Source organism: Telopea speciosissima, chromosome 7 (genome assembly GCF_018873765.1).
Source record: "Telopea speciosissima isolate NSW1024214 ecotype Mountain lineage chromosome 7, Tspe_v1, whole genome shotgun sequence".
Taxonomy (NCBI): Eukaryota; Viridiplantae; Streptophyta; class Magnoliopsida; order Proteales; family Proteaceae; genus Telopea; species Telopea speciosissima.
In genome coordinates, this window is record NC_057922.1 from 53,733,240 (window position 1) to 53,753,538 (window position 20,299).

At 38.9% G+C, this 20,299-nt stretch overlaps 1 protein-coding gene across 2 annotated transcripts in view; it reads left to right on the forward strand.

Moving 5' to 3' along the window:
- LOC122667893 (serine/threonine-protein phosphatase 4 regulatory subunit 3-like) overlaps nt 1-20,299 on the forward strand; it is a 62,473-nt gene that overhangs the window by 29,856 nt on the left and 12,318 nt on the right. For both annotated transcript variants that reach the window (XM_043864367.1, XM_043864368.1), the window contains exons 18-20: nt 1,077-1,175; nt 4,933-5,150; nt 5,266-5,380. In XM_043864367.1, the coding sequence (XP_043720302.1) occupies nt 1,077-1,175; nt 4,933-5,150; nt 5,266-5,380 (432 nt within the window). The remainder of the gene's footprint in view (nt 1-1,076; nt 1,176-4,932; nt 5,151-5,265; nt 5,381-20,299) is intronic.

Genomic DNA, 20,299 nt, shown 5'->3' on the forward strand with positions numbered 1-20,299 from the left:
AATTGGTAATCCCCCAATCCTTTCACCTTGAGATCCACAATGCAAACACTCACTAGGAGCAGAGCAGCAGCAACAATGGCAGCAAGCTGAAACAGATTTTTAACAACATCAATAGTGGGGAGTCTCCCACGATTTACTTAGCTATATTATGGCTAAAAGCCCAAACCTTAATACAAGATCCTCTAAGGACCAATAGGAATACAAGATCCTCCAAGGACGAATAGAAATAGGCTAACTTCTAGCCAATAGGACTGAATCACTTAAATTGAACCAAAGGTTGAACCTAGTTCAATTTAAGTTTACAAAATAAAACTTAGTTCAATTAAGTTTACAACAAAAAACAGGAAATAAAATAAAACTAAGGCTCCTCAATCCAATCGGCCCTAAGCTTAGGGCTGTCTTTTTAATTGCGGATGCTTGGAGCTGCATCAGCTGGGGCCAAGATTCAGGGACTACAAGGGCTTTCTTCGATCCAGATTTTGGAGCCAATCGACCTGGATTAATAAACCAGCAAGGCTCTCTTTTGATGCTGATCCATTGCAGGTTTTAGCGCCAGAACAGAGGTGGTCTTAGAATATGTGAAAAAAAGAAGAAAGAAGAAGGTGAAGAAATCAGCACAGGGAGGAGATGCAGTCAAGGCTCATGGCAACCATTGGTTAACCCAAACAAAATTTCATTCCAAAAACACCATATCCATCGTGGGAGTACATCCAAATGTTTAAAGGGAAAATCAAATCCTAATCCTTGTCGAAGTCTAAATTAGAATCGACTCTATCTAAATCTGAAACAAAAATTCAACTCTAATTGGACTGTAAAACTAAAACAACTTAGACTCACATTCTACTTGTATCTACGGCTGAAATAAAGAAAATAAAAAAAGAATTAATTCCTAACTTATCCAACATCTAACTGCATCACATCGGGATCTCATATATGATATATGGGCTTTATTTGGTGGTTATTCTTATTTTCATAATTCTGTGTCTGCTTAAAGAGCTCTGTGTTTGATGTTGCATTAGCACTTTTATTTGCATATTTTCTTCACTGATAGATGAATTATGTTGGTCTTTATACAGGTCAAAGGTATGCTAACAGACTTTGGGGAGGACATGCATTGTCAGTTTCTGGAAATCCTTCGCAGCTTATTGGACTCGTACACTTTGTGTGGATCCCAGGTGCAATGATTATGCATGTTCTCCCCCCTCCCCCTAAAAAAAACCACTTTATGTTATGCACATGTTGTTGGATATTTTCTTACTTGTTTGAGCATAAGGAGAAAGGCGACTATGTTTCTTTGAAAATTTTGTGAACATTTATTGCCATAATTTATTCTTCCCCACCCACACAAAAATAATATTTTGTTTTTGATATTTTTTATGTGTTTATGCGTTAGGGGAAGGACAACTATGTTTCTTTGAAAAATTTGAAAACATTAGATCATAATTTATTGTTTTTTTTGTTATTACATATCAATAATCCTATCATGAAATGTTAAAAGCACTGTGATTTCCGTGCAAGATGAGCCAAATTCACCTTAATATTAAGATGGTCTACTTAATATTAAAGGGTTAAGAGGATGTGCAGTTTATCAAGAATAAACATATTATATTATGTTTTTGATTATTTGATCAGAGTGGTTCGACCAATTATCCACAATTTATAGTTCCTTAGATGACCATCTTGATAAACTAGCCAAGCTGAGTGGTTTCTAATCTGGCCAATCCAGCTGCCGATTAGAAGAGGTTTGTTTGCATTGGCCACATGTCAAATTTGATGACATACCTCAACCAAATAGCTGGGGTTTGCTTTGTTGCTGTTCTTACCCTAGTGCACGTGATCCAACCTTTTTGCCCTATATTTTAGCATGTTTTTATTACTTGGAAGTTTATTATATAAAAATTATCTAATTATTATTTATCTATATATATATATATATATATATATATATATGTATATATGTGCTTAAAACGATGGGAAGATTTGCAGGATGACCTTCCCATATTTTTTCCTTTTTTGTATTTTTACTATTCCTCTTGTTTTTAATCATCTTGCCATGTCGCAGAATGTAGGCCAACTGTGGAGACAAGCTTGTCTATACTGACTGTGTAATGGCCTTTTTGCCTTATTAAAAATAGTATATGGAATTTATAGGTGTAACTTTAGTAAAAATAGGAGCAAAAATGGAGTAGGAAAGAGGGGCTGCATGTTAGTTTGGTCGTCAAATGGAGGTTTTGACATTTTCTGGACTTGCATCATGTTTTTTTTCTTGTTTGAATCCACATGTCACTGCAAATGGTGCCCTGACTAATCAGTGGGTTGGTTTCTGGGTTGTTGCCCCTTGCTAGAATGACCTGGTGACCCTAAAAATTGCTGTCAGTCTTGAGTTTGCCATAGTACATGATTATGACGAGGCTGTGGCTGATCAGATTGCGACTCCTGCAGCAATAAACAATGGCATTCATTCTTTAAAACAAAAAAGCGACAGTCGCTGGCACCATTAGTAGTTTGGTTGGTTGCAAAGAATGGCATTGATGGATTTTTAAGAATGACTCGATATCAATGACGGGCAATGTTTTGAGGTGTGGTCTCTTAGGGCTTCCATAGTCTTCTTTACTCACATGAATGTTATCTCCATTAAGGAATTAGACATTTGGTAACTTCTCCTCGTTAATGTAGTCCTAGATTGGTAGAGGACCAACTAGGAGCCAGTAAACCAGGATCTGTTATGAACAGATGAATCGGCTAGGTAAAAAATAGGGTTTTTGGTGAAATTAGGGTTAGGGTTAGGTTAGGTATGTGTAGGGGAGTCTAACAGTGAAGGTCCTGAGATGTTTTAATGGAGGTAAGTGTGCTGATTTGATTTGACAGAAAAATAGGGTTTGGGTTTCGGGTTTTGGAAAAGGGTAAAATAGGGGAATCTAGGGTTTTGAGTGGGTGGATGAGGCTGAGGTTAAGATCTAGTGCAAGAGGGGCTGAAATGGTAATTCGGCTATGGTTTAGTAGGTTTGTGATGGGTGGATTGGTCTGTGCAGGTTTTAGGGTTTTGAGAAAACTAAAAAAAGCAAAGGCTCTGTTGTTTTGGCGTAAAATTTTACCTGGAAAATCTTCCTTGGTAAATTTTACTTCGTAAATGTAAAATTTTATATGTTGAAAAATTTTCAATGCTTTTTTTCATCAATAAACAAACATTGGAACACTTTTCAATATGTAAAATTTTACATGTCAAATTTTTTGAAGTGAAGAATTTTAAGTAAAATTTTACGCTGAAACAAACAGAGCCAAAGGGGGAATGCTAGGGTTTGGAGCTGTAGAGGATTAGAAGAAGAATTGTCGGATGTGGAATGTTTCAGACTTACTTGTAATTGCAGAAAGTTATTGGCCGCAGTTTTTTGATGGAGGAACTTGAATAAAAATCGAATCTTTGACTGAAACTAGAAAGTAAAACTTGAAGAGAACCACCCGGGCTTCACACCGCAAGGTGTTGATTGGATCAAACATCAACCCCACCAGCCTTGATCAAACACAAGACAATCTTCAAAGAAGAAGACAAGTTGCAGCAGCTTGCAAAGAAGAATTAATTTTCAAAAATGGAGAGTTAGGTGCTCCATGATTTCTATTGCTTATATAATGGCCCAAGGGCCTTACTCCTATTCAGCCTAGAAGTATGAAAATTCCTATTTGGCTAACACTATTCCACCTCCCTTCTAAATTCGTGGGAGTGTGGACCCAAAAGAAAAAAAGAAAAAGTCCATTAATTAAAGTGGTGACTTAAGTCACTTAAATCGAACCACAGGTTCAAACTAGCTTTGGACCGGTTCTAAAACATGAAAATGAACCAAGTATAGAGCTAATCTCGTATGTAACCTATGTACCCCTACTTTAGGTCCATAAAAGTGATCTATTACATTGAAAATCCATGGGACCAAAGGCCCAACATGTATAGAACCTAACCCTAGACTTATTCCCATCAAAATGAGCCTCTTTTGGTGATGTATCTGCATCACCCGTGCTAGCACCTTTCTATGGATGCTGTATTGAACTCCCAATCTTATGTCTGTCGAATTTTGCTTCTGTTTTTTTGTTGTGGATAACCTAGGGATTATCTTTTAATCCATGGCTTTTGAAAGAAAAACAAGTGGACTTAGATGTACATTATTCTACCTTGCAAAACTGGCATTCATCAGAAATAAATGATCTCTGAATAGGCATACTCATGACCGTGGGTCCCTGCTCAATGCTTTAGAAGTAAACTTGGGATATGTTATCCTCTTGGAAGATGTTTTATCCTACTAGCACATTCACTCAATTATGCGGGGATCGAAAAGGAGGGAAGAAATTTTCAGCGAATCCTAGTATGATGGGCCTTATGGTCATTAAACTCATCCTTTTAAGATATATGGCAATTAATTTGCACAAATCTAGTCAGACTTGGAATACCTCTCTAGCATAATTCTGTTTCTAGTTTTTTTTTTTTCATTTTCTAATTATCATAAATAGCTTTTGGTTCTTGTTCGAATGCTTTGGAACTTTCAAAAAGTATGGTGAAGGACCATTGGAATGGCATGGGAAAGGCCATGCATTAATTCTACTTGCAAGTTAAATGTTTTAAACAAGCAATGCCCATTGTGTATCTATATTGTCATATTATACTTAAATATCCTAATAATATATTTTTGAATTATTGTCCATATGGTATTTTGCGTATGGTATCTGCAACCTATTCAAGTTTATTTATGCAGGTAGGAAATTGAATGTTCATTTGTATTTGATTATGTTTTCTGGTCTGAATTGTTGGAAAAACTTTTCGGTGAAATTGGCATGTAAGAATATTTCCATCTTCAGACTTTCTGTAAGCTATGCTTTTTGGAATATTATCCTCTATATTTGCACGAAGTGTGAATGGTTTTATCATTAGTTTTTTCTTTGGCACAGAGAGACACTATCATAGAGATTTTCTATGAGAAGCACTTGGATCAGTTAATTGATGTTATAACATCATCATGCCCTCTGAAAGGTGGTACTTGTTCAGTTGTCAAATCAGCTGGTTCTGTTGGGAGGACTGGAAGTCAGCCTGTGACAAAGCCTGAAATTTTGCTAAACATCTGTGATCTGCTCTGTTTTTGTGTGCTTCACCATCCTTACAGGATAAAGTAATCATATTTCTCATGCTAAGTTTTCCAGTTTGAATGTTATTGGTTTTTCTCCTCCTTATCATGTAATCTGATGTTTTCTCCTCTCGTCCCCCCACCCCCTTTTCGTGTGTAGGTCCAATTTTCTCGTCAATAATGTGATGGAAAAAGTCCTGTTTCTAACTCGCAGAAGGGAAAAATACTTAGTAGTTGCTGCTGTTCGATTTATGCGGACTATTATTTCCCGAAATGTGAGTGATTTTGTTTTATTCCTTTTAAGGATTTTTTATTGTTAAGTTCATTCTTAATACTGCATTTAGGTCTCTGTCCCTGTCTGGTACAATGCTGCTTTAACAGGAATGATTGATTTGTATAGGTTCTTGAATCTAATTCCCCTGATAATACATTCATCAGCCCTTTGTCGTGCATAGTCAGTCATTTAAGTCTGAGAATCCAATGGCTTTCCTCCATGGCATCTGTTTCTTTTTTCATCAGTTATACTTGGCTAGTCAGCATGAGATCTCAAGCTAAAGGTGTTTAACTGTTTGGCTTCGAAAAAGAGTCATCCAAAAAAGTTGTTCATAGGTGGAAGTTTTATAGTGCAATTGTTAATGTTCTCTTTGATTAGGAAGGAGTGCTGATTGAAATGGGAGCGGAAGATAGATAACGAAGGATATGTAGGCAAACTGAAAATTGAAATTATATCATATGAAAATATTTATATGATTAAACATCAATAGATGATGAAGGATAGGTAAGCAAATTGTAATTATCATGTGAAAAGATTTCAATCATTAAAGATCTTTGAATGAATTTGGTGTATTTCTTTTTGGGCCAAACTTCTAGACTGGCACATCGGGAGAGGTTTTCTTGACGGATACTTATTTGTGCCATTTTGTTAGTTTGTCTTGGCACTTGGCCAATTCCAATTGGGCTGAAATTTGACATGTTCAGGGGTTTACCTGTGCACAAAATTTCTGCCTCGTTTGGCCTGCCACGTTGCCGAACCAGGTGCCTATCTAGAGAATCTCGTCAAATGTACCTGTGTAAAATTTTTCCTCTCATTTTCAGAGGTAAGACTTGGCTCTGGGAAGTAGGTATCGTAGGTATGTAATTTTCTTTCAAATGTGTGAAAACCTGTTTCAAAAACAGAATAGGGAGTGAGAGGAGAGTCTCCAGAACAAGAAGCAGGTGGAGATGGAATGAGTGGCCTCAGGGCTCAGAGACGGTGGGGTAATGGGAGGAAGAGGGGTTGTGGAAGTGTGACTGATGCAGTTGCTTGGTTCACTTGGGTTAGTTAGAGGTTACTTTTGTAATATCCTTTTTTTATGTTATTTTAATCACGTTGATAGAGTCCTAGGATAGAGTCAAACTCTACTTCAGTTATTGTGTTTGAGTAGGTTTAGTTTATGTTACAAGCTTTGAATATGCATGTAATCCATCAAAATATTCTGATTGGAATGGAATATTGAAGTTGTGATTGTCTGCAAGTGGTTGAGCTGTTATCTGTTAGGTACTTGACCAATACGCCAAATGCTCTAGAGCTGATGGAACGCTTAAATCAAATCCTTTAACCTATCCCATACTAGGCTTACCCAATCTAGCGCCCAAACACTAGATTGGGTCACATTAGGTACATAACAGACCAACACGCTTCCGCAGCCGTCGTCCTCGGTGGCTCTCACTCTAGGCAGCTTTCACTCTGGCGGTAGGTAGCCCTTTTCAAGCGGCTCCACCTTGCTCTAGGGTTTTTGTTTGACGGCAAGTAGCCATTTCTTGACGGCTTTCATTCTACTCCAGGTAGCTCGAACCCGTGACGTGGTGCCTGGCTCTGATACCAAATGTTAGGTACTTGACTGATATACGCCAAAAGTTCCAGAGCTGATGGAACACGTTAAATCAAGTCCTTGAACTTATCCCATACTAGGCTGGCCCAATCTTGCGCCCATACACTAGAGTGGGCCACATTAGGCACATAACATTATCCTGTGTGACTTGCTGGTCATCTATGCTGCCGCTCTCTCTTACTCCCCCTGTCCCTGGTTGATCTTCTCCCTCATATTCTTCACTTCAGGTATGATTTCTTCCATTAAATCTCAGTTAATTCTGTTATTATTCCTCTATTCTTTTTACCTTCTTGTTTATTCCTGTTATCCTATTTTCTTGCATCTGCGTTACTGGTTGGGTTCGAAGGAAGCTGTTAGACCTCCCTGGTAACCAGTCCATTCAACCTCAGATTTTGGCTTTTATTTGGTCTCCCTAAGACGACCCAAATACTGGGTTTTCATCCCGGACAAGCCTCCCTGCTGTAAGATCCAAACCTTCGACCATGGCTGCCTCAAGAAGTCTGTTTCTAAGATGTTTTACTTCGTTCTCTGGTTGTTGATTCCTGTGTTGGGTTGGTTGGAATTACAAAGGTGGTGGGTTAGATACCTACTCCCAAATTTCCAGCCGGATTGATCTTCGTATGAACCTAGTGCTAGAGCAATGGAGGCTCTGTATTTTGCAGGAACGTTGTGAAGGTAGAGACCAGCCTCATATTAGTAACTTTAGGCCTCCTATCCCATCAAGGAAGGCAGTTAATCATTAGAATAAACGCACAATATTCCTTAGTGCATCCCTTATATGGATTTCCTTGAATGAATCCAAGACATAAATAGTAGTGTGTGTGTGTCTGTGCTAGTTACAGTGGGTAACAGGACCACATATGGAAACTGCTAACAGGGGTTTCTGATGCAGTGGCACTAGAGTGATTGGACCAACACTACCGAGTTTGGAAACCCAAGCCCAGCCAAAACCGGCCCAAAGCCGGTTTTGCTGGTAGTTGTACCTTATTTATTTGGGATTATTTTTTTATAATTTAAATTATTGTTAGTGTGTCATGGGTAGAGGATGGAGTTTGTTCCAAACTTTACCCATTGTTTTATAGTTTGAATAGAAGTCTTTTTTTTTTCTTTCCCCCTTTTCTTTACATTTATATATAACCAACGATGAGAAGATTGGAATGGATTTGTGAATGAAAAGTTGGATTTGCATTACCTCTCTCAGTTTGTTGAGTTGAGCTACTGTGTTTTATCCCTTTTTCCGTCTCCCCTTCTCTCCTATCAGGTTCTGTCTCTCTGTTTCTCATCTTCTTACTTGCGAAGGTACCATCCCTTCTTTCTCCCTACCGTGTTCTTCTTCCTTATCCACCATTAATATTTGTTCTCTTGTTTCTTCCCATTACACCTTTGCTGTTCCATTAACATCTTCACCTTCTTTAATTTTATTCTATTATTGTTTCTTCCCTGCTGCTGTTGCCCTATTCAACTGAAAGGCGTTGATTAATCTCCCTAGTGGTTCATCTGTTGAGCCTGATATTCTGGGTATAGATCACCCTTCTATAGGTCAGTCAAACCTCAGGGTCTCGCCATCCAATTCACCTTCAATTGATAAATTGAAGTCTTCAACTAGGACTGACTTCTGGAAAACCGCCCTTGCTGATTACAGAACTTTCTCTCACTTTCTTTTGTTGATCATTGAATCTATGGAGGGGTGGATTCAGTAGGATTTGCAGTTGGGAAATTACTCCTGAACTCTTTAGTCAATCAGAGGTCTCGAGTGGGAGATCTCCTTCCCGTAGGAAACCTAGTTTCCACTTTCCACTAATTGTCGAGGTCGGAGGTTGAAGATGACTTCTCCCCTTATTCACAATAGTATTAGTTTAAACTAGATTTCCCAAAATACCCTCCTCTTTATCCCTTATTCCCCTTTATCGTTTATTTCAACTTTGTTCCAAGTTTGTAACCTTACAACAACAAACAACAAAAAACTCAGCCTTATCCCAACTTAATGGGATCTACATGGATCCAAACAAAACAAAGTAGGTAAAACTGAGGTGTACAAAGAAAGGGGGAATGAAGAGATGGGAAAAGAAATGAGATATGAAAAATGGAAAATGACCAATGAAAGATGGAAAATAAAAGACAAATGAAAGATGAAAGATGAAAGATGAAAGATGAAAGTAAGAGGAAAGAGGCACAGCTCAGCAAGTCAGGAGTTTGCTAAATGGGATTTGCTACATGGATCCTTTCCCTTCAATAGGATCTATCTGAGGTCATACTTGGTACAAGTCCTAGGCTATGCATGTCATTCCTCACAACTTCTCCTATGGTCATTTTAGGCCTCCTCCTAGCTCTTTTTGCTCCTCCAATCAGAATCATATAACTCCTCCTTACTGAGCGTCCGTAGGCCTTCGTTGAACTTTGCCATACCACCCCAAACGAGGATCTTTATCTCCTCCAGTTCCTTGCCCGGTCCAGTTCCCACAGTGCCTGTAATACAAGGGGGCAATGACACCCTACCCTTGCCCGAACACTCTGCCCAGGTGGGGTCCATCCCCTGTATTACAGGCACTGGGCGAACTGGGCCGGGCAGGGAACTGGAGAAGATAATTTCCCCCCCAAACGACTCACTCGGAGCTTGTCGTTGATTGGGGCAACTCCCAAGTAGCTCTAATTCATTCGTTCCTTACTTTCTCCTTCCTAGTTTTTCCGCACATCCATCTTAGCATCCTCATCTCTGCTACACATGGCTTCTCAATATGACACTTCTTAACTGCCCAACATTCTGCCCCATACATCATAGCCGGTTCTCGGTTGTATCACAGTCTATAGAACTTTCCTTTATGCTTTAAAAGAATACGTCGGTCATACAGCACTCCGGACGCACCTCTCTACTTCATCCATCCCACTTTAATTCTCTGAGAAACATCATCCTCTATGTCACATTGTCACCTTCTTTATTTGTGATTGACTCCAGATATCTAAAATAGTCATTTTGCAGTATCTCTCTTTCCTCAATTTGATCCATGTCAGTATCCATCCTAGCTACATAAAATTACACATCATATACTATGTCTTCGTTCTACTAATCTTAAAGCCTTTTGTTTCCAATGTTGATCGCCATAGCTCTAACTTAGTGTTAATCCCTTCTCTTGTCTCATCCACCAAAATGATATCATTTGCGAAGAGCATACACCACGGTACCTCGTCTTGAATGCTCTTGGTTAGGTCGTCCATGATAAGCGCAAAAAGATAAGGGCTTAAGGCTGATCCCTGATGTAACCGAATCGTAATTGAGAATTTCTTGCCCTTACCTCCTACAGATCTCACACTAGTCACCACGCCCTCATACATATCTTTAATTACATCCACATATTTACTTGGCACCCCTCTCTTCACTAGAATGTGTTGAATTAAATCTCTAGGGACTCGGTCATAGGCTTTTTTCAGGTCAATAAAGGTCATATGAAGATCCTTCTTGCTATCTCTATATCTTTCCATGAGCTGCCTCAATAAGTAGATAGCTTTAGTCGTAGATCTACCTGGCATAAAGCCAAATTGGTTCACCGAGATTTGAGTCTCTCTTCTCAAACGGGTTTCAATAACCTTCTCCCAAAGTTTCATAGTGTGAATCATTAGCTTTATGCTTCTATAGTTATTGCAGTTTTGAATATCACCTTTATTTTTGTAGATCACGACTACAATGCTTCTCCTCCACTCATATCTGGCATCTTCCCTGCGTTCATAATCCTATCAAACAGATTGGTTAACCAATATACCCCACAATCTTCTAGAGTTTTTCACACTTCAATTAGAAGCCCATCGGGCATGGTGTCTTGCCTGCTTTTCTCCAGGCTTCTTTAACTTCATACTAACCTTCATACAGATTTAAGATGAGTGGTGTCCTAATGAAATAATGAAATCGTCTGGTTCATCTCTACTCGACCTATCTCCATTTAGTAGGTCAACCTATATGGTCATCCCATCTCTTCACAATGTCCTCATCCCATGCCAACACTCTTTCATCATCACCTTTGATACTCCTCACTTGATCGAAATCTCTATTCTTCCTTTCTCTCATCTTTGCTATCTTATATATAGCTTTTTTCCCTTCTTTTGTGTTTAGGTTGATATAGAGATCCTCATATTTCTTTGCCCTAGCCATCCCATAATCTTCCTAGCTTCGTTTTTGGCATCATTATACCTCTTTTTATCCTTTGTTTCTTTAGTCCTTTGCCATATCTTAAAACAACCTTTCTTGGTCTTAATGGCTGCTTGGACCTCATCGTTCCACCACCAAGTCTCACTAGGGGCCTGACAACTACCCTTTGCTTCCTCTAGCAGCTCTTTGGCAACCCTCTTAATACACGTCATTTGTATCCTTTCATTACTGAATTACCCAATAGATTCATTACACCAACCAACAACAACAACAACAACAAACACTCAGCCTTATCCTAACTAAGTGGGTTCAGCTTAATGGATCCTTGCCCCCCTCCAATCAGCTTTATTCTAGGTTACACTTGATACAAGGCCTAAGCTATGCATGTCTTTCCTTACCGCTTCTCCTAAGGTCATTTTAGGTCTGCCACTGACTCTTTTAGTCCCCTCAATCTGAATCAAATCACTCCTCCGTACTGGAGCATCCAAAGGCCTCCATTAAACATGGGCATGCCACCTCAAACTATTTTCTCGTAGCTTGTCATGTATCGGAGCTACTCCCAAATCAGCTCTAATATTATCATTCCTTACTTTATCCTTCCTAGTGTTGCCCCTCATCCATCTCAACATCCTCATCTCTTCTACGCTGTGTTTATCTATATGATGCTTCTTAACTGTCCAACATTCTGCACTATACATCATAGCCGGTCGTATAAAATTTTCCTTTAAATTTTAAAGGACTATGCCGATCATTTAACACTCTGGACCATAGTACTATATCTCGCGATATATCGGTATCTCGGGCCTACCGAGATATCCGAAATATCTGAGATATCGCGAAATATGACCGAAATATTGCATTTTTTCTGCAATATTTCGGTGGTCCATCTCGGGGGGTATTTGGCCATATCTAGGCCTGAAACTTCATGGACAGCCTTATTTAAGCTTAATAAACACATTTAAACCATAAAATTGTAAAAATGTGAATTCAAATTGGTGTTTTGGGCTTGCACCCTTGATTGACATACGGTCGCCGACCCTAATGTATAAATAGTTAAATACACATAGATTAGGCAGTTAATATTTAATAATAGTATTTAACTTCATCACATATCAAGTTAAAGCCAATACACATTGATGAGTGCCATGATTCTCATAAACTCCATAATATTCAATAACTCGCTTAAAGCCTTAAAGGCAATACACTAAGTGTCAAAGTTAGTAAGTCACAAGACTCGCAACTCGCAAGTCACAACTCACAAGTTCATAGATCAATGAAATCACAACTTAAGTTACAAATTACAAGTGCTAAACTGCTAATAGTAGTTGTTGTGCCTCCCTGGATCAATCCCACTCATGCCTCGCTGGAGTCGACGTCCATTGCTTTCTGTTTGAAGGACATATGTGGACCACGGTATAGAATCGGAGAAGAAACGAGTGTAGTCATCTACAAGTGTCACGTAAATGAAATCATCAACATACTGTAAGTAACCTATCCTAGGATATAAACTAGGGTTACCAATCGATCCAGTCCGTGAAGAAGATGATCCACTGTGATATGATGTTGGCGCCGGCACAAGAGGCGATGGCATTGGCTGCATGTATGGCTGGTGAGGTTGGTAGCTAGGTCCGCTAGGGTATGCAAAGATGTTATCTACAAAAGATGATCCAGTATGTCCCTGGGACTGGGACTGATAGTCATAGTCCCCTACCCCACTAAACTGCCCATATGATGATGATCCATATCCATATCCACCGTAAGGTTGTGATGCACCATAATCCGATGCCAATGGAGTGGTATGTGCGAAAATTAAAATAATTATTTAAAAGCAGAAAAATAAATCCGACACCGTGAAGCCGTAGATCGGCCATTGGTGTCTAACATATATTTAATTCATTACCATCTAAGTCATATTACCCCTAATTATTTCCTATTTTAATTGTAGGAAAATGAATTTTTAAAACCAGAAAATTAAAAAAAAATACATATGGAAAAAATTTCGACACCGTGAGGCTATAGATCGGCCTCCGGTGTCTTAACATATATTAATATCATCACCATCCAACAAAATTTGTACATAGTCTTTTCAAAAAAATAGTTTTAGAGGAATAGAATTTACCTTAAATAGTGGAAAAAGGCTTGGATGATGAGCTTAGATGACCCTCCGATGAGTTTACCGGCGAAAATCCGACAACAATGTGCTTGAACAATGGCTAGAGTGTTGGATGAGAGCTTGGAAGAGTGGAAGAATAGGCAAAAGACTGAAATTCCTTAGCAAATGCAGCTCTCGGTCGAAATATGGACCGAAATCTGCGAAATATTGTATTAAAGCCCCCCTTCACGTGACACTTTAAGCCAAAATACCATATTTCGTCGATATCTCACGAGATATCGACGAAATATGGTATTTTTTCATTTCGACCTGATTTCGCATCTCGGTAAGTTCGAGATATACGAAATTAAGCGATATTTCGGCGAAATATCGCGAGATTTTGAACCATGCTCTGGACACACCTCTCCACTTCATGTCCTATTTTAATTCTTTGTGAATCATCATCCTCTATATCACCTTCTTTATTTATTATTGAACCTAGATAACTAAAATAATCACTTTGCGGAATCTCCCTCATCAATTTTCACCACTTGATTATCTGTCCTAGTCACTAAAGTTGCACACCATATACTCCGCCTGTTCTACTTATTATAAAACCTTTTGATTCCAACGTTGGTCTTCGTAACTCCTACTTGGCATTAATCCTTGCTTTTGTCTCATACACCAAGTAACCTCATCTTGAATGTCTCTTGTTAAATCATCTATGTTAAGCGAAAACAAATGAGGGCTTAAAGTTGATCCTTGATGTAACTTAATTGGAATTGGGAATTCACTACCTTGACCCCCACAGTTCTTACACTTGTCACCACACCACCATACATATCTATAATTATGTCCACATATTTACTTGAAACACTTCTCTTCTCTAGTACTTGCCAGATTAACTTTCTAGGGACTCTGTTATAAGCTTTTTCTAGGTCAATGAAGACCGTATGGAGATCCTTCTTGCAATCTCTAAATCTTTCCATAAGTCTCCTAAGTAAATAGCTTCTATTGTGGATCTTCCCGGTATAAAACCAAATTGGTTATCCGTAATTGTAGTTTCTTGTCTCAGGTGGGTTTCGATAACCCTCTCCCATAATTTCAAAGTATGACTCATTAGTTTATGCTTTTGTAGTTATTGCAGCTCTGAATATCACCTTTATTTTTGTAAATCGAAACCACGATGCTTCTCCTCCTTTCATCTGGCATTTCCTTGTACTCATAATCTTATTAAACAGCTTGGTTAGCCAAGATAGACCACAGATTCCTAAGCTTTTCGACTCTTATATTGGGACCTCGTCTGGGCCTTGTGCCTTGCCTACTTTTATCCTCCTTAAAGCTTCTTTTACTTTAGACTCCCTAATTTTCCTTATATATCTACGACATGTGGTGTCTTGATGGGTAAGGGTAATGCAGTTTTGCAGAATATTATTATGCGAAGTGTGTTCATTTAGTGCAACAACAACCACAACGCCTAGGCGTCCAGGCTCCTTGTGTGCCTAGGTGGGTGCCTAGGTCCGCCTTGTTGGTGCCACCTTGATTTTGGACCCTCTCCAACGCCTGGTCACCTTTCTGCCTTGATAACTATGACAACAACAAACTCAGCCTTATCCCAACTTAATGGGGTCGACTACATGGATCCAAACAAAACATAGTAGGGAAAACAGAGTTCTAACCAAAAAGGGAAAGAAAAGATGAGGAAAAAGATGAGAAATGAAAGATAGTAAGAGAAAAGAGGCATAGCCCAGTACGTCAAGAGATTCGCAGCTAAATGGGATCTGCCATATAGATCCTTGTCCTCCAATAGGCTCTGTCTGAGATCATACTTGGTACAAGACCTAGTTTATGCATGTCCTTCCTCACCACTTCTCCTATGATCATTTTAGGTCTGCCCCTAGCTCTTTTAGCTCCTTCGATCGTAATCATATCACTCCTCCTTACTGGGGCGTCCCTAGGCCTCCGTTGAATATGACCATACCACCTTGAACGACTCTCTCGGAGTTTGTCATTGATCTGGGCAACTCCCAAGTCTACTCTTATTTGTTCATTACATACTTTATCCTTCCTTGTTTTTCCACACATCCATCTTAACATCCTCATCTCTGCTACACAAAGCTTATCAATATGACAAGGTGTCTTCATTTAGTAGGCTGCAAAAATAACCTTCCCATCTCTTGTTAATGTCCTTATCCCCTTATTACTACTTTACCACCTTCACTTTTTATACATCTAACATGGTCAAGATCTCTATTCTTACTTCCCCTCACTTTAGCAATCTTATTGATAGCTTTTTCTCCTTCCTTTTTGCTCAGATTGTTATAAAGATCTTCATATTTCTTCACCCTTGCTTTTCCCACAATCTTCTTAGCTTCATTTTTGGCAAATTTATACCTTTGTAGATCCTCTACATCCTTTGTCCTTGCCATGTCTTAAAACTAACTTTCTTAGTCTTAATGGTTGCTTGAACCTCATCATCCCACCACCTAGTATCTTTAGAGGAATGATGTTTTCCTTTTGATTCGCCCGTGATATCTTTAGCAACCTTCTCAATACAAGTTGTCATCTCATTCCACATCATATTAGTGTGTCCCTCAAAGTCCCACTTTCTTTGTTCGACCACTTCGTTAGTAAATGATTTGAAGGTATCTCCTTTTAAGCTTCAGCACTTTATCCTAGGGCAAATAAGCTCACATTTCTTACGATTCTGTGTAATGAGGCACATATCCTTGACTACTAATCTATGTTGTGTGGTTAGGCTCTCCCCTGGTATAACCTTGTACTCCTTACATAACAGTTTCTCAGACCTTCTAGTTAGGAAGAAATCTATTTGGCTACTATGATGCCCACTTTTGAAGGTAAATAAATGCTCCTCTCTCTTGTCAAAGCAAGTGTTTACAATGGATAAATTATAAGCCACAACAAATCTGAGACTGAGGTCCCCTCATTCCTGTCTCCAAAACCATATCCTTCGTGTAACCTTCATAGTTCATAGCGTCTACGATCTTTCCCAACGTGTCCATTCAGACCACCCCTATAATAATTTTTTCTCCTTAGTAAAACCTTGCACTACTTCATCCATTTGTTCCCGAAAATCTAACTTACTCCTTGTGATGAAACAATATAGCCTAGGTGCATTGGATAAGCCATTCATATAATCCTCTCGGGTCTTAAAAGCGGTTTTCCACTCATAACTAGGTTGGATGCGAATTTGATGGTATTTGCTTCTAAGATCAATCTTAGAAAATACCTTTGTATAATTAAGCATATCTAGCATGTCATCAAACCTATGTATAGGTTTGGTATAGGAAACCGATATTTAATCGTAATTTTATTAATAGCATGGCTATTGACACATGTTCTCCAAGCCCTATCTTTTTTAGGAGTAAGAGGAGCCGGGACCGTACAAGGACTCATGCTTTCTTGAATAAACCCTTTTTTGAGAAGCCCGTCAACTTGTTTTTGAAGCTCGGTTTGTTCGGTTGGGCGCTCATCCTATAATGTGGCAAATTAGGTAAAGTGGCACTATGCATCAATTCAATTCGGTGTTGGATGTCAAGCATTGGAGGTAAATTATCCGGAAGCTCTTCCAATGCCACATCAGAAAACTCACTTAAGAGTTTTTTCTACACGTATAAACATAGTTATCAAGGCAGTAAGGCGACCATGGTGCTGGAGAGGGTCTAAAACCAAGGTGACACCAACAAGGTGGCAAGGCGCATGCCTAGGCAACCAAGGCGACCAAAGAGCCTGGACGCCTAGGCGACGCCTTGATAACTATGCGAATAAATATTTCTTGTTCTCTTTCATCAAGATGTCCAATAAGAGCATATGCAATGGAATCATCCTTTTTGCAAGTTTTCTCAAAGAGATTCAAGGATAATTTTTTTTTTGGTTTCTCCTCTTTGGAGGTACCATGTCAAAGAGCATTTTTCAAAGGAGTCAATAAATATTTCATCCCATTTAAAACAAAAGAATATGTATTTTGCTCTCCATTGTAAGTAATTTTCATATCAAATTGCCATGGTGTTCCAAGTAGAATATGGCATGCATCCATAGGAAAAACAACTCAGCCTTATCCCAATTAAATGGGGTTGGCTAGACGGATCCATTGCAAAGACAAAATAATTATAATAAAAGTAAAAGGAAAGGAACACAACAACAACAACAACTACATCTCAATCTTATACAAACTAATTGGGCTCGGCTACACAGATCCTTGCCCTCCAATCAGCTCTATTCTACATCATACTTGAAACAAGACCTAGACTATGCATGTCTTTCCTCACCACGTCTCCTAGGTTATTTTAGGTCTGCCCCTTGCTCTTTTAGTTCCTTCAATTTGAATCAAATCACTCCATCGAACTGGAGCATCCGAAGGCCTCCGTTTAACATGGCCATGCCACCTCAGACGACTTCTCAGTTCTCATAGCTTATCTTGAATCGGGGCTACTCCCAAATCAGCTCTAATATGATCATTCTGTATTTTATCCTTCCTAGTTTTGCCACACATCCATCTCAACATTATTATCTTTGCTACACTTAGCTTATCTATATGACGCTTCTTAACTTCTCAACACTCCAAATTTCATCACAATACTTACCAATTGAAAATTTTACCAAGCACTTCTCTTTAACGGGAACTTCACCTCCATTTGTAATCCAAGAGATTCTATAGGGTTTGGGGTGTTTAACACATTTCAAACTCAATTTATCAACCATTTCTGTAAGGCTGTGTTTGGTATGCATTCTTGGAATGCATTCTAGGTCAATTTCGCATTCTCGGGCATTAAAAACAACTATTTTGGTCATTGGAGAATGTGAAATCAACTTGGAATTCATTCCAAGAATGCCATACCAAACACTATCTAAAAATAATGTTCTCACAATAATGTAAGACTAGCATACTGGTCCCAAAAAACCACAGAAGTTCAAAATTAGAACAAACTCAGAAATAGAAAGTTAGGGTTTGTAGTCAAACCAGCCAATTGATGGACTCCCAACTTGGATCTAGTGTAGATGATGTTAAGGGGATGCTTGACTCCAAATTTGGTTCAGTTCTGATGGCCTGATGTGGAGATATCAGTGAAACACAAAAATAGAAGGTTGTGGAAAACCCTCCAAATAGTGCTGGACTTGAACTCATGTGCCGATAGAGTAAAGGAGGAGTGGAGTCACGGAAAAGGGAAGGAGAACGTGGAACATCGACTAAAGGTGGGTTCGCCTTCAACACCTTTGAGGTCTTTGGTCCAGGCCTGATTGCAAGAGTTCGGGCGAAAAACGAAGGAGAGAATACGAAGACTGAAGCCACATTTCTCTTGCTGCAGCCATTTCAATCTAGTTGCTGCAAAAAGAGAGAAAATAATTAGAAAATAGTAAACCTATTCAAGGGATTAACAAAAAAAAATGTAATAAGAATGGATTTTCTTCAAACGAGAAATCCAATGAATGAAAATATACATGGATTGAATGATGTAAATTAAAATAAAATCATAAAAGAGATGTGTAAGCAAGGTTTATACAAACTACACATCACACAAACCTAGGGTTTGTGGAAATGTGATGGAAATGATGATTTCTTAAACAAGAGATCAATAAGGGATAATGTACATTGATGGAATAGTGCCAATCAATGTAAAAACATAAAAGAAATAAGAAAACCAAGTTTATTCAAGCAATATCACACAAAACCTAAGAAAAATAAGGAAAACCTAGGTTGCACATAGAAGAAAACATTAAAATTGGGATTTTGGGTAGAATCTTACCTTGATGAGATTTAGAGTATAAATTTCTACGCGGATGGCTCCCAAGTGAAGTGGAAGTACTCAAGGAACTCCTCTTGGATGTTCTTGGGCATTTAGAGAAGCGATAGTGAAGTTTTGAAATGAAATGAAATGGCCCGTAGCCTTATATTTTAAGTCAGTCCCGAGACCGGACGACCGGTGGCTTTAGTGCCATCTACTGGTCAGATTGACCGGTGACCTTTACTTGGTCGTTCTTTGTTCTCGGTAATGGATTGAATGATGTAAATTAAAAAATAAAATCATAAAAGAGATGTGTAAGCAAGGTTTATACAAACTACACATCACACAAACCTAGGGTTTGTGAAAATGTGATGGAAATGATGATTTCTTAAACAAGAGATCCATAAGGGATAATGTACATTGATGGAATAGTGCCGATCAATGTAAAAACATAAAAGAAATAAGAAACCAAGTTTATTCAAGCAATATCACACAAAACCTAAGAAAAATAAGGAAAACCTAGGTTACACATAGAAGAAAACATTAAAATTGGGGATTTTGGGTAGAATCTTACCTTGATGAGATTTGGAGAGTAAATTTCTACATGGATGGCTCCCAAGTGAAGTGGAAGTACTCTAGGAACTCCTCTTGGATATTCTTGGGTGTTTAGATAAGCAATAGTGAAGTTTTGAAATGAAATAAAATGGCCCGTAGCCTTATATTTTAAGTCAGTCCCGAAACTGGACGACCGGTGGCTTTAGTGCGATTGACCGGTCAGATCTTCCGGTGACCTTTACTTGGTCGTTCTTTGTTCTCGGTATTGTTCGACCGGTCAGATTGAGTGGAGGCGGCAGTGGGAAGGTTGTGTGCTCCAAAAATCAACTAAAACTGATGGTTGCTTGTAGAGTTATGACCTCCACAAGTCACAGCACCAAATCTGGGATTGCAGGGGCAGCAGCAAAGTGGTTCGATCTCCTTAACTGAAGAGCAGCAGCAGCACTGGAGCAGTAGCATAGCACTCAAATGGTCTTCTCAATGGTTGGGCAGTCACAATATCACAGCAGAACACAGAGATAGGTGGAGAGGCAGTGAAGATGGAGAAGATAGAAAATAGAAGGTTGGGGGGATAGATGGATTAGGCTCACACAGCCAGGCTCCTTCAGCCCTTCAAGTCGCACACACAACTTGAGAGAGAATCATACTTGCAGAAAAGCAAATCATCATTCAACTCTGTAAATCGTGGGGAGTGGCTAAAACAGCCTTACAATAAATAGAGGGCAGGACTTGCTCCTCAAGTAAAAAAAAAAATAGAAACTTAATAACTTGAACAGAAAATTAGAAACTACTCC